Raw genomic sequence first — 12,894 nt, 5'->3', positions numbered from 1 at the left:
AAAGTTATATATGATGATCATCTCTAACCTATATATCTAATCCCGACAGTTTCCAAAAATGTACCAACATTAGTATATCTTTTGACAATGACACTACTCCTCGACGACAAAGGGAACATGGCCCTTTGAAAGTTTTATAATTTTGTTCTAATAGTGTATATATATAAGTTAATTAGATATTAAAATATTGATATTTAACATTTGTTCAAAATTGACAACGTTACAAAATACAATTCACTAATTTAAAATAAATTGATGTGATAATTTTAGAGATTCCATAATATAGTTACGCTAAAAATTTTAGAGAACCTAATTCTAAATGAAAATTTTTAGTAATAAATATTATCAAAACTAAACTTTACAATAAAATTGAAGATTATAATTTTTAAATGAAATATTTGTTTTAACTCTCTGATTTTATACGCCAAAAATAGAAGATTGTTGCAAAATTAATCAAAATTATTTTCAGAATTTTAAATTCGTCAAATTCTATTTTGATAGATTATATAATTTAATTGAATTGATTTTTTTAATTTCTATTTTTTAATATTAAATTAATTATAATAATTAAATTAATTTATTTATTATTTTTAAATTTTATTTTCATTTTCAACTGTTTAAACTTTTCAAAAGCAAAATCATTGATTATCGGTGCTGCGTCATTGTCAAAACGTCACGTAGTTTTGAGACTTCGTACCAAGTACAAAGAAGTAGAACACTGGAGTTAGCTTGATCGATCACCAATACAGCTCATATGGGGGACCTTATATATTTATGGTTCCTGTTTTTTGTCTGCTTAATTTATGGTACAATATTATCACATAGCTAGCTGCCATTGAAAAAACCATTTTTACATTCTTAGATGAGTCACAGTCTTTAAGCCTTATCCATTCATAAGGGATAAGTAGTCCTTCGATCAAGTTATCACACTTGGTGGTTGGGTGGAAATATAAAGAAAATTCGTGAAGATATGGAATTTTTCTTTTCTTTTCTTTTCTTCTGACTCAGCAATGGCGTTAATTTCTTATCAACTCGATCCGTACTACATATATGTAGATGATCTGTAACTCAGCAGAGTGAATGCAAACAAATGGACTGGGTTCGATTTTACAACGTGCAAGAATTGCATCATCATATTAATTGGACTCATTTCTTCTAGTTTGTTATTCTTGATGTACTCAAAACATCCTTAGTGGTGTACTTTTGCATTGTGAATCCTGGGATCCTATGTTGAAGCTGGAGGTAACTTCTAGAGGTCCCAAACCCAGTTTCACTTGTCCTATATTGCAAAGAGAACAGCAATATCAGAAAGAAAAGGAGTAAATTTCACAGGGTCACTCCCTTGTAATGAAGAGAACACACACACACACACACACACACACAAAATGTAAATGAGGACTATCTACAGACTCTCTTAGGTCATGTAGGCCCTCTGTTTAGACTTACGAACAGGTGTTTTGTTTTGTTTTGCTGGTATATCAACTGCGGGAAAAATGGGCATTTGTTTCTAATTTTAAAACTATACAGTAAAATGTTTTTGTTTTAAAATTATTTAATAAAATGTCCCCATTTTTTAAACTCAATTTTAACAAAATCAAGTTTTATGTAAAACTTGATGTCCTCAAAATCGAATTTTGTATATATTTTTAATTGTAACTCGATATTGTTAATGTTGAGTTATATTTAAATTTCCAAAAAAATATTTAAGTGGCATAATATTCATAGAACTCGATATTATTAATGTTGAGTTTCACTTGTAACTCGATTTTGTTAAAATCGAGTTTAAAAAACAGGGGTATTTTGCTGCATAGTTTGTAAATTAGAGACAAATGCCCATTTCCCCCTATCACCTACTTGTTTTCAATATATTAAAACCCTAGCTATATTAAATAAGGAAAATGATTTCTTTGTGCCATCACCAAATTTTTTCCTATAGTATTTTCTATAAAATGACTACAAATGAAGGATAAGCTTTGTCCATACAAGAATAACATCCGCAAGTGTGATATTGGATTTTCATAGTTCAGTCAGATTAAAATGGAGAGAGAGAGAGAGAGAGAGAGAGAGAGAGAGAGAGAGAGAGAGAGAGAGAGAGAGAGAGAGAGAGAGAGAGAGAGAGAAATGCTGTTTACTAAGACAAAACAAATGGTGTGGAATGAAAAAAAGCAAACTCCTAAACAAAGTATTTTCATTAGTACCTTTGGATTGTATTTAGAAACTTGAATTTGGATTTGGATTTATATTCTAAATTAATTAATGAATTTGATTTCAAATCCATTAATGAATTTGATTTCAAATCCATTGATTTTAAGGGGTTGTTTGGTTTGTATTGAGGTTGTATTCATTTTCTATACTGAAATCTTATACTCATTTTTTGTTTCTATCTATTTTTTTATTTGGCATCATTTTCTAATTTGTCTTCCCCTTCACTTTTTTTTTTCCTTTGACAACCACCAACAAATAGAGAGATAAAGTGTTCTTTGATGTGACAAAATAGTAATAGTGTGACCCACAGATTTGATTTTTTTACAACAATGTCACTATATTCATTTTCAAGAAAATGAAAATACCAAAAAGTTGTATTCAATTTTTGTATTCAAATCCTAACTATTTGGATACTAAAAATGAAAACTAAATACAAATACAAAGTCAAACAAAGATTTTAGTGGTTGGTCCTACAAAAAACTAAAAATGAATACAGAATGCACTCATTTTTTGCTTAAACTAAACAGGCCCTATAGGTTTTTAAATCCTTGATGGATTTAGATTCTAATCACCCAAATCTAAATTCAAATACCCAAATCATGCGATTCAAATGGACCATTGAAGTATATGTAGACGAAGAGAATGACCTTCATACACAATCAAGCTTGCCTTTCTTGATGATGGTCGTGACAATGTTGTTGTGGTTGTGGTCGGTGAGAAAGTGATGAAAAGGTGAAAATAGTGAGACGTTACCTCTATTCAACATCGTTGATTGTAAATCAATCGAAGATCTAGTGCGGGGTTGCTCAATTATTGTCTGCATCATCTTAGATAACTTCCCTTTTTTTTCGTCCTAAAAGTAAACAGCATCGTTCCTCTTTGTTATGCTGTTTTTTTTGGTCCAGCTGAGATGGGTGACGTGGAATATGCTTGATAACCAGGTTTTATATGAGTGATGTGACATTATTTGATGCATGAACTTTGAAAGTGTACTAAATTGACACTTCTGTATAGAGATTTTTCTCAACAACAAAAAATTGCATATAGAGATAACGTGGCTATAAAAAAATGAAAAAAAGATAAGAGGCTTGTAGTTTATCTGTGAAATTATTATTTAAAAAAAAAAAAATACTAGTGAATCTTAAATATGGACCCTTATAAGTTTTATCAAATTTTTTTATATATGAAAACGATCGAATCTCCATATTTATGGGTTGAAATCGACCATATCTCTGTATATCTCTGTATTTTTATCAGTATCTATATATCAGATTACGACCCTAGTTTTGTGAAATCTAATGAAAGTTGTTTGAGAAGTGCTACGTCCATAACAAAATAAGTGATTAATTGTTATTGGTTCAAATTTGAATTTAGCATAAAAATTACTTTTTTAACCCAACAATAAGAACCATTAACAACCTGCCACTTACGATTTGTTGTAAAAATATTGTGAACATATCATTTCTCAAGTTGTTAATATCTTTGTGGGTTGCCTAATAAAAACAAAAACAAATTCGCTATGATTTTTTATTTGGGAAAACGGAAAGAATGGGAAATATAGGAAGTATAGAAAGCTAGAAAGCAATAAATTATTATTATTATTTCTTTCATGTGTACCTGTGATAAAAAAAATGTGTATATATATATATATATATATATGATTTTTGTTTATTTGAGTGGGAGGAAAAAAAATTATTTTATATTAATTATTATCATATCCTCATTACATAATGAAATACTTTTTTTATAAAATTTAAAATTGTACATGTTATTAACTAGTATTCTATTTCCTCAACAAAAAAGAAAAAAAGAAAAAAAAAAGTATTCTATATTAATAAATAAATAGATATTTTTTGATAGGTAAATAATGAAGGATAAGATTCTCTCCCATTAAATTCTCTAATTTCTTCTAATGTATATTTAATCATAAAACATGTGGTATTGGTTTTTTTTAAGTGACAAGGGTCTCGCATTTGACCAAAAATTGAAGGGAAATGAAATAGATGCTAATTAAAATATATATTAAAACACAAAAAAAAAATTAAATATTAAAAATATAAATAAATGGGTTAATTATTATTTTAGTCTCAAACATTTGTTCTATGTAGCAAAATGGTCTCTAATTTTCAAATATGCCAATTTAGTTCTAACACTTTGATTTTTTTTTGGGTAGAATAACGTTTTGGGATTATTTTTTATACTTAGCCTTAACTTGTGGTTATTGAGTGGTTTCAAAAAAAAAAAAAAAAAAAAAAAAAAAAAAAAAAAAAAAACACTTGTGGTTATTGAGCATTAATTTTGATTCTTAGGATTTTTGTCCTGATTAGAGAAAATCTCTCTCTCTCTTTTTTTTTTAATTAATTTTTTTTTTTTTTATAGAGAAAATCTCTCTCTCTCTCTCTCTCTTTTCTTATTTTATGTTTCGTTGTTGAGTATTTGGTAAAGCACCTTGACCTGGTTATGCTTCGTCGTCGTTGAGTAATTGCCTAACGTACTGCCCTGGTAAAGCAAATGCTTTTTTTTTCCTACATCTTGCCCTTTTCTTGGTTTTCTTTTTGACAACCATAGAGTATTATATATGGTGGGTAAGAATAGTTTCTGTACTAAATTGTTTGTTGAACTGTAATACTGTTATGAGTAAAACAAAAAAAATGAGGGCAATGATTTGATATTCTCAAGAGAGATAAAGCCTCTGATTTTTGGGGTTTTTAAGGATGTAACTCCACTGCTATTTGCATATGTGGAGCACAAGGGAGTGGAAAGACTGACATGGATTTTTTGTGTTTTGTCAGATTTTCTAAGATGGGTTTCTTATGAATTTGTTGGATTTCGGGTTAGAACTTAGAATTGGTGTATTGAACAATTGATTAAAGGTTCTTATGTCTGAATTACTTAGCTTTGCTTAGCTTGCTTTGATAGTGTGTGTGTTATGCTGCGTTGTCTATCTGAAGATGCTCAGTTGGTGCTAGTTCTCTCTCATGATAGGTGTGCTTATGAATTATGATAGAGTTTGTACTTTGTTCGGATTTAATTTTAATAACTTTACTGTCACGAATTATATTACAAAATTTCTACAAATAAATTTTTATTTTTTTATTTATTTTTTTATACAAAATAGAATTCTACTTTAGTTTAATCTAAATGTATATGTATGTAAAACTTTCTCCCGAAAATTTGAACCTCGGCCCTTGTCCTTCACTCCACAAATATTTAAACTTATAAAGTGATTATCGCACCAAAATTGTAAGATAATTTTTATTAAGTCTTGTTTATGTTACGTTGCTTTTTATTTATTTATTTATTTATCAATAACCATTTTTCATATTAATAATTTGTAAAATAACACCTGACTTTAATATAAATTTTTAGCAAGTACGTGGCAGCTTTTGTAAAAGTCAAGTTGGCATTAAAAAAAATAAAAAAAATTCACGATTAGCCAAGTCAGTTTTTTTATTATTTTATCCAATAAATTCAATTGCAGTAAGTGTCAACCTCGGCCATATAATAATACGAATTCATATCTACCAACAAATGAAAGTGAGGGAAGAACGACCGGTAGAAAATCAGATTGAGACAACTATATATTGAGAGGGAGAGAGAGCTAACATCAGAGAAAGTTAATTTAAGGTCACAAAAACTTTTTCAATCCTGACCGCTCAGTTCTAAGTGAACCTGAGGTAACCAAACTCTATCCCTTCTTGAGTTTGTCTAAGTTCTCAGTCATGCACTCAACTCATGTCATGTGCAGCTTATAGTTCATCATTTTTCAACACAGCCAAATATAATAATAATACTAGTACTATTAAGCATTTTCAATACAAATCTAAACTTCAACCGAGTCCAAGCTGACACTATGATCTTTTTTTGCGCTTCTACCTTTGTTTGTATGTTGTACCTTATTAAAAGCTCAGCCAGAGTGGCTTTTTCTGTACCCCTTTTCTTTGGAAGAGTGTCAAACTTTACTACTACACTGAAAAGTGGAGCAAAGCTTTATTTAAGAACTGGGTTTTGTTCAAATTTGAATTTTTATTAATCCTTCCATATGTTTTGGCTTTGGTGGGTTTAGGAAAAAGTGAAAACGAGAGCTTGATATTCTGAAGGGGAGGGAGCTGGGAATATAATTTGTGATGGCTGGATCAGAATGGTGGAGATCAAGATTGATTGAAATGGTTTTGATTGGTTTTCTGCTTATAGCTCCTGTTTTGGTTTCTGCAAAAGGAAGTGTAGAGCTAGAAGATTCAAGGAACAATGTAAAAGAAGAGGTTGAGACTGGTTTTGTTATGAAAGTATTGAATTTCTTATGGCAACAGGGTCGATTGGGTTACACACATGTTTGGCCGGTAAGTCCATCTTTTTTGATGTCTTAACAATTACGTGTGTTTCTTGATTAATTGTCCTAGATGAGTTGATATGTTTTTCATTATCCTCTCATTCTCAGGGTAACAAAATAAAAACATATTGAATTCAAAGTTGAATCTGTTCGTCTCCTTTTTTTTCTCACTATAAAAGAACAATGACTAATGTTTTTGAATTTATCTGTGGTAAAACACTCAATTATTCCTCTTCTAGAATACCTTTTTTCTTTTTTGGTTTTTGTATTGTAATTAATATGTTGAAAATTGTGGGAAAATTATTAATTTGAGAGTTTGGGTTCACAGGAAATGGAATTTGGCTGGAAAATTGTGGTTGGGACCATAATAGGATTCTTGGGAGCAGCCTTTGGAAGCGTGGGAGGCGTTGGCGGTGGTGGCATTTTTGTTCCTATGCTCACCCTGATTATCGGGTTTGATGAGAAATCATCAACAGCAATGTCTAAATGTAAGTACCGACATCATAGGTGTTTCTCCTCTCTCTGGGTTATTGTTGTCACTGGAAAGCTATTAAGAAACCTTGTATCAGAATTCATTGGAAATTTCTGATTGGAAGCTTAGAGTCACATTATCTTTTAAGATTTCTAGTTCTATTACTTGAATGTCAATACACTGAGGCTTATTTAATCCCTTTTGACTAATTGTCATCATAAGCCTTCTGATGAAGTGAAGTAGCGTATGCTATTTGATTTTGTTTATCCCAGCTTGTTTATGAATAATACTAATTCTTTGAATTTTGAAATGGTGCGGTGATGGACTATTAGATCCTTAATTTTCTGTATTCTATACTCTTATTGATCACACCTGAGGGAATTTTTATGTGCTTTCATTTGCTTGGTCAGGTATGATCATGGGTGCAGCTGCTTCAAGTGTTTTCTATAATTTAAGGCAAAGGCATCCCACACTTGATCTGCCTGTCATTGACTATGACCTTGCACTTCTGTTTCAACCGATGTTGATGCTGGGGATCAGTATTGGAGTTGTTTTTAATGTGGTTTTTGCTGACTGGATGATCACGGTCTTGTTAATCATCATTTTCCTTTGTAATGATCGTTTGAACTTTGAATTGCAGTCTCCATATGTTCTTCTTGGATGACTTCCCTGATCTAGTTGTAATTACATGCAGTTACTTCAACTAAGGCATTCCTTAAGGGTGTTGAAACATGGAAAAAGGAAACCATAGTTAAAGAGGTGGGGTCAAAAATTTGCTCATATTCTAGGTTGATTTAAAGTTTTTTTATACTTCAATCAGTTTCTTACTTTTTTCTCGTTTTTTCAGGAAGCTGCTCGACGCTTGGAAAAAAGTGGTGAGTTGGTCTCTCATTTTCTCTTTGGTGTAAGAGGTCTATCTTTGGTATCTTAAAGAATTCTTGCCTGCTCTAACATGTTTTTCAATTAGGTAATGGTATTGAAGAGGTCGAATACACTCCTTTACCGGGAGGCCCAAGCAATAACACTCCTTCAGAGACCAAGCAATCTGAAAAGTCAGGGGTAAGACTACATAGTTAAATCTTCCTTGACTCATGGTTTCCATGACTGACTCCTTTGTCCTTCTCAGGTGTCTATGCTTGACAATATTTACTGGAAGGAAGTTGGAGTTCTTTTTGCTGTCTGGGTCATAATCCTTGCACTGGAGATTGCTAAGGTTTTCATCAGCTATGTGCTTAAATTTATATAAGCCTATAATTGGAGTTTTCCTTTGCTTTATGAATCAATTAGCTAGACTGATGGGGTTTTCATGATTTGGATTCAGAATTACACATCTACTTGTTCAGTGGGATATTGGGTACTAAACTTATTACAGGTACCTTCCACCACTTCAATAAGAATAGAACAAATGTCTTCATTTTTTTAATTATTTTTAGTTTTAGGCATGAAGTCTCAGCCTCATGTTGGGAGTTGGAACCAAGCACTGACAGATGAGCTATGAGCTCGATCCTAATTGAAATCTTTTCCCGGAGCATCTCATTGATTATTTCTTTTCTTTGTCATTCAGATTCCAGTAACATTTGGAGTGAGTGCATATGAAGCTGTTAACCTATACAAAGGAAAGAGAGTGATTGCATCAAAGGGAGAAAGCGGCACAAATTGGAAAGTCTTCCAGCTGGTTCTTTATTGTTGTTGTGGCATATTAGCTGGTTTAGTCGGGGGGTTGCTTGGTCTTGGAGGAGGATTCATTTTGGGTCCACTTTTTCTGGAGTTGGGAATCCCCCCTCAGGTGCATTTGATTTTCCTTCAACTTTCAGTAACATTTATGTTAGGCAGTAAGTTTGTATTTGCTGTACACCTAGTTTAATACCACTGGAAACAGATAATGAGGTAAGGGAAGCAGCCAAGAGCCTTATAGTTATCTTTTATTAGGAAAACCAAAGTTCAAAATCCCCCTCCCCAATTGTCGTCTATCTAATTATCAAAATATAGGGGAAAAAAAGGAGGTAAGGAAGCAGACCATCTTCTTTCTCAGGAAACTCAAAAAGAGTTTATTAAGTTGTTGGATGATGAAACATTCAATCCTACAAAATTTCCATGTTTACATTAACCCCTCAGAACGGACATTCAAGTTATTTTGTGAACAATGGTAAATTTTCTTGCTAGAATTTGACCTCCTCACTTTGATTCATGCAGGTATCAAGTGCCACAGCCACCTTTGCCATGACATTTTCCTCATCCATGTCTGTCGTAGAATATTACCTTCTAAAACGTTTTCCAGTTCCTTATGGTAAGTAGAGTTGAGTACTACCACACAAATAATGACATAAAAAATCAAAGGACATCATTTTTATTTTCCAAAAATCAACTCAGGTAATCTTTTTTTTTTTCTAATATTTCTTGCAGCTCTCTACTTTATTCTTGTTGCGACCATTGCTGCCCTTGTAGGACAACATTTGGTAAGAAAGGTGATCGCTATATTAGGGAGATCATCTTTGATCATCTTCATCCTGGCTGCCACAATTTTTATCAGTGCTATATCACTAGGTATGTGTCATTTTGGATATAGGCATATACTTATTTCAATTTTCTTAATATATTGAATAGTATTTATCTAATTATGCTTCAGCCTAGATATGGATTTTTATTTCTTCGTCATGAATATTGAATACTTTGCTTCTCTCTGAACAGGTGGGGTGGGAATAGTAAACATGATTGAAAGTATTGAGCAGAAGGACTATATGGGATTTGAAAACCTCTGCACATACGAAGCATAATGTAGAAAGTTTTTCCTTTTGACTTTCACATTCTAAAATTTTTAGGGGATGCATTTCTCTCCTTTAGCTTCAAAGTTGTTCCTATACTCAGGAATCTAATTTTGGGTTCCTGATAAGTAATAAATGGGACTTGATGCTGAACATTTCATAGTTAAGCTCCATTGTTGTGCTTTGTATTTTACAATTTTTTTCAGGATAGTTGGACAGATGGTTCTCATGTTTTGCACCCACTGATCTGGTTAAAAAATTTGTCCAAAGGGCTGAGACAGGAGCTGTTATGAAATGTTTAGCCCCAGCACCTGAGGACCGAACATCCTTTCTATAAGAAGTTGTAATTTTTGAACTTGAACTATAATGCTTGCAAGGTTCTGAGAATCTAATTCCTTTTGAGTGGATAGCTAGAGTGCCATGACATCTAAATGATAAGTCCTTGATAATGAAGAGGATGAGTTGTGTAACGTATAATAGGGAAATGATGCTGATACCTTTTGGAATCTCTGGGTTACAAATATGACTTTATTTGTAACCCAAAGATTAGGCTGAGGACGCGCCTAATGTGTTAAAGAAAAACACATTTTGTTTCATTGTAGTTGTGAAGGTATGAATTCTAACTCCAGAGAGCCTCATTGATCGGCCAGAAAATGCAACCTAAAAGCCGCCAACGCATACCAAACTCTGATTAGAACCAAAGAAAATTGTGATAACTCTGAACTTCTTCTCCATAGGTGAGAATGAGAATATGATGCACAATGACCATACAAACAAAATTCAAGCTAACAATAGGTTGTCATTTGCTTACTGATACTAATGCAGAACCTGAAATAAGCAACTATTTATTTATACATATATCTTTAGGGTTGGGATATGGGAGGGGGATGTTAGTTATGGACATGAATATCCTAATAGACATTGACATGACTGGTTCATTAACTTAACACCAACCTGTAATGGACTGAGGCTGGGTACACAGTTTTCTTATGGATTACTGAGGATCTTGTCACCAGGGTCTAAAGAGTAAAATGGTTGGCACATAAAACATTACCTTTTTTTTTTCTATCTTCATCCTTTTCTCCAGTGCTTTCATAGTACTTTACACTAGGTAAGGATTAAAAGAGAGGCATAGAAAAGTATTAGTTTTCAATATACAAGTTTGTACCCCTGAATTATTTAGCTGTTTTTATGCCCCAAAATGTTATTCAATTATTACAGAGGCTGTTGCCTTGTCCAGTCGATGAGACACTTGAAGGCATTAGCTTATGTCCTTTCAATATCCGTTTGTCTACAAACAGGGGCGGAGCTATGGCCCCCAAAATTTTATTTTTCTTCTACTGTTATGATAATTTTAGACTATAGGTCTGGTCCGAGAAGGAAGTAATAGGCAATGGACCCCCTCAAAAAATATGACAATCCCCCCAATTATTCCTAAGATCTCAACATAGTCCAATATATATATGACTCAAGTCCACAAATCCTCAAATAATATACTAGCTAGCGCCCAGTTGTCCAAATGATTCGTTGCATACTCAGTGGATAATAACAACTGTTTCAAAAGAGCATCATTTAGTCACTTCTTCAAACAAAAACTTACCTTTTTTTTCCATTTTTTTAAAAATTATGATATGAATCTAACCATATGAGTTTTTGCCTTTCTAATTAGTTTAATGAATATGTTTTGTTTATGAAGATTTTGTTCTTCAATTTTTGTATTGCTTGCTATATTATAATATATTTTATCTCTCTATATCGTCATTTTTTTATGTTGATTTTTTTTTTTTGGTTTGAAATTAGGTGCTAAATAATTCATTAAAAAATTAAAAAATATAGGAAATTTTCAATATTACAAATAATAATGGGTTCATAGTTTTTAAAATAATAGTGAAATATTTTTTTTTATATATATCTATAGTGAACTAAATAATTGTTGAGAATATGATCATATATCAAAATTGATAATTTTGTATTCAATAAATTTTTGAATTATGATTATTATATTAATACTACAATTTTTGTTGTGAAGATTCTAAAAAAAATTACAAAAAACCGGTCCCCTAACTATAAATTCCTAACTACGCCCCTATCTACAAAATTTTCATATAAATTGCTTATCAAAGCACTATTTTTTTTTTTTTTTTTTTTTTTGCATTAACTATTCATAAACTTTCAATAGAATTACATAATCAAATGAATTTAAAAAAAAAATTAATATAAGATAGAAATTCTACTCTAACCTAATCTAAGTGCATTAAATTTTAGCTAAACTAATCTTTGTCTTCTATACCTCAATAGAATAAATGCTAACAAATGGACTGGTATTTTACAACATGGCAAGAATTGCATAATCATATTGGACTCATTTTTTATATACTCAAATATCTATAATGATGTACTTTAACAAACTTAAATCATAATTTGAAGTCACGATTTCAAACTTGGAAATCATGACTTCAAGTCACAATTTCATTTATTTTTGGGAGTGTATATAAAACTATACATAACAATAACAATTTATATGTAATAAACATTACTCTTCTAATTTTAGTTTTCTTATAGAATTTTTGGCTTTTAGTTTTGAGTGCCATTCAGATGAGTTCCTTAGTTTTTATCCTGAGGACTTGTATGGGTAAAGAAGGCATATGTTTGACCATTAGGATTTATATGGGTAATGTGGCATTTGATGCAAGAACTTTGATATTCCTCCAAATTGGCCCTTCTGTTAGTAGTTCCATCCAATTGCTAATAGAGACCATTTGACTTCAAAATTTTAAAAAGTTAATAATAATAATAATAATAATAATAAAACAGAATTAGAAGTTTTATAGGCAACCAAAGACAAATTTATACTCAATCTCCCATTATCATGGCTAAATTGGCTAAATCAAGAATGAAACTCACCATCTAAACTACCATTAAACAAACCCATTTCTTAATCCCCTCAGTGAGTCACCACCAAAACCCGTTCAAATGAACTCCCAAGTCTAACCACACATAATGGTGACACCCAAATATCTAAATTACCTATAGAGGAATTGGCCGTTGTGTAGGCCCAAAAAACGACTCAAACCCATGACTGAGACCCAGTGCACAGCCCTCAAAACTAACAAATCAAAAGAGCC

The 12,894-nt window shown here is 31.7% G+C and overlaps 1 protein-coding gene across 3 annotated transcripts; it reads left to right on the top strand.

The window, feature by feature from the left end:
- The first annotated feature begins 5,772 nt into the window (after positions 1 to 5,772).
- Positions 5,773 to 10,161, top strand: LOC115991759 (sulfite exporter TauE/SafE family protein 3-like). 3 transcript variants are annotated; one of them, XM_031115662.1, is made up of 13 exons: positions 5,773 to 5,882; positions 6,272 to 6,545; positions 6,864 to 7,023; positions 7,418 to 7,618; positions 7,702 to 7,766; positions 7,855 to 7,882; positions 7,975 to 8,066; positions 8,134 to 8,220; positions 8,329 to 8,379; positions 8,572 to 8,793; positions 9,201 to 9,294; positions 9,411 to 9,551; positions 9,696 to 10,161. In XM_031115662.1, exons 2-13 carry the CDS (start codon positions 6,333 to 6,335, stop codon positions 9,779 to 9,781), a joined length of 1,440 nt encoding a protein of 479 aa, XP_030971522.1. In that variant the 5' UTR covers positions 5,773 to 5,882; positions 6,272 to 6,332; the 3' UTR covers positions 9,782 to 10,161. The 3 variants fall into 3 exon arrangements, with proteins under 3 accessions (XP_030971522.1, XP_030971523.1, XP_030971524.1); XM_031115664.1 differs by lacking the exon at positions 5,773 to 5,882 and adding an exon at positions 5,923 to 6,089; XM_031115663.1 differs by having other exon boundaries at positions 5,876 to 6,545.
- The last annotated feature ends 2,733 nt before the right edge of the window (positions 10,162 to 12,894 follow it).

The sequence above is a fragment of the Quercus lobata genome, chromosome 5 (genome assembly GCF_001633185.2).
Source record: "Quercus lobata isolate SW786 chromosome 5, ValleyOak3.0 Primary Assembly, whole genome shotgun sequence".
In the NCBI taxonomy this organism is placed as follows: Eukaryota; Viridiplantae; Streptophyta; class Magnoliopsida; order Fagales; family Fagaceae; genus Quercus; species Quercus lobata.
The sequence above is the reverse complement of the archived record's forward strand: the minus strand, read 5'-3'. Positions and strand labels throughout refer to the sequence as shown.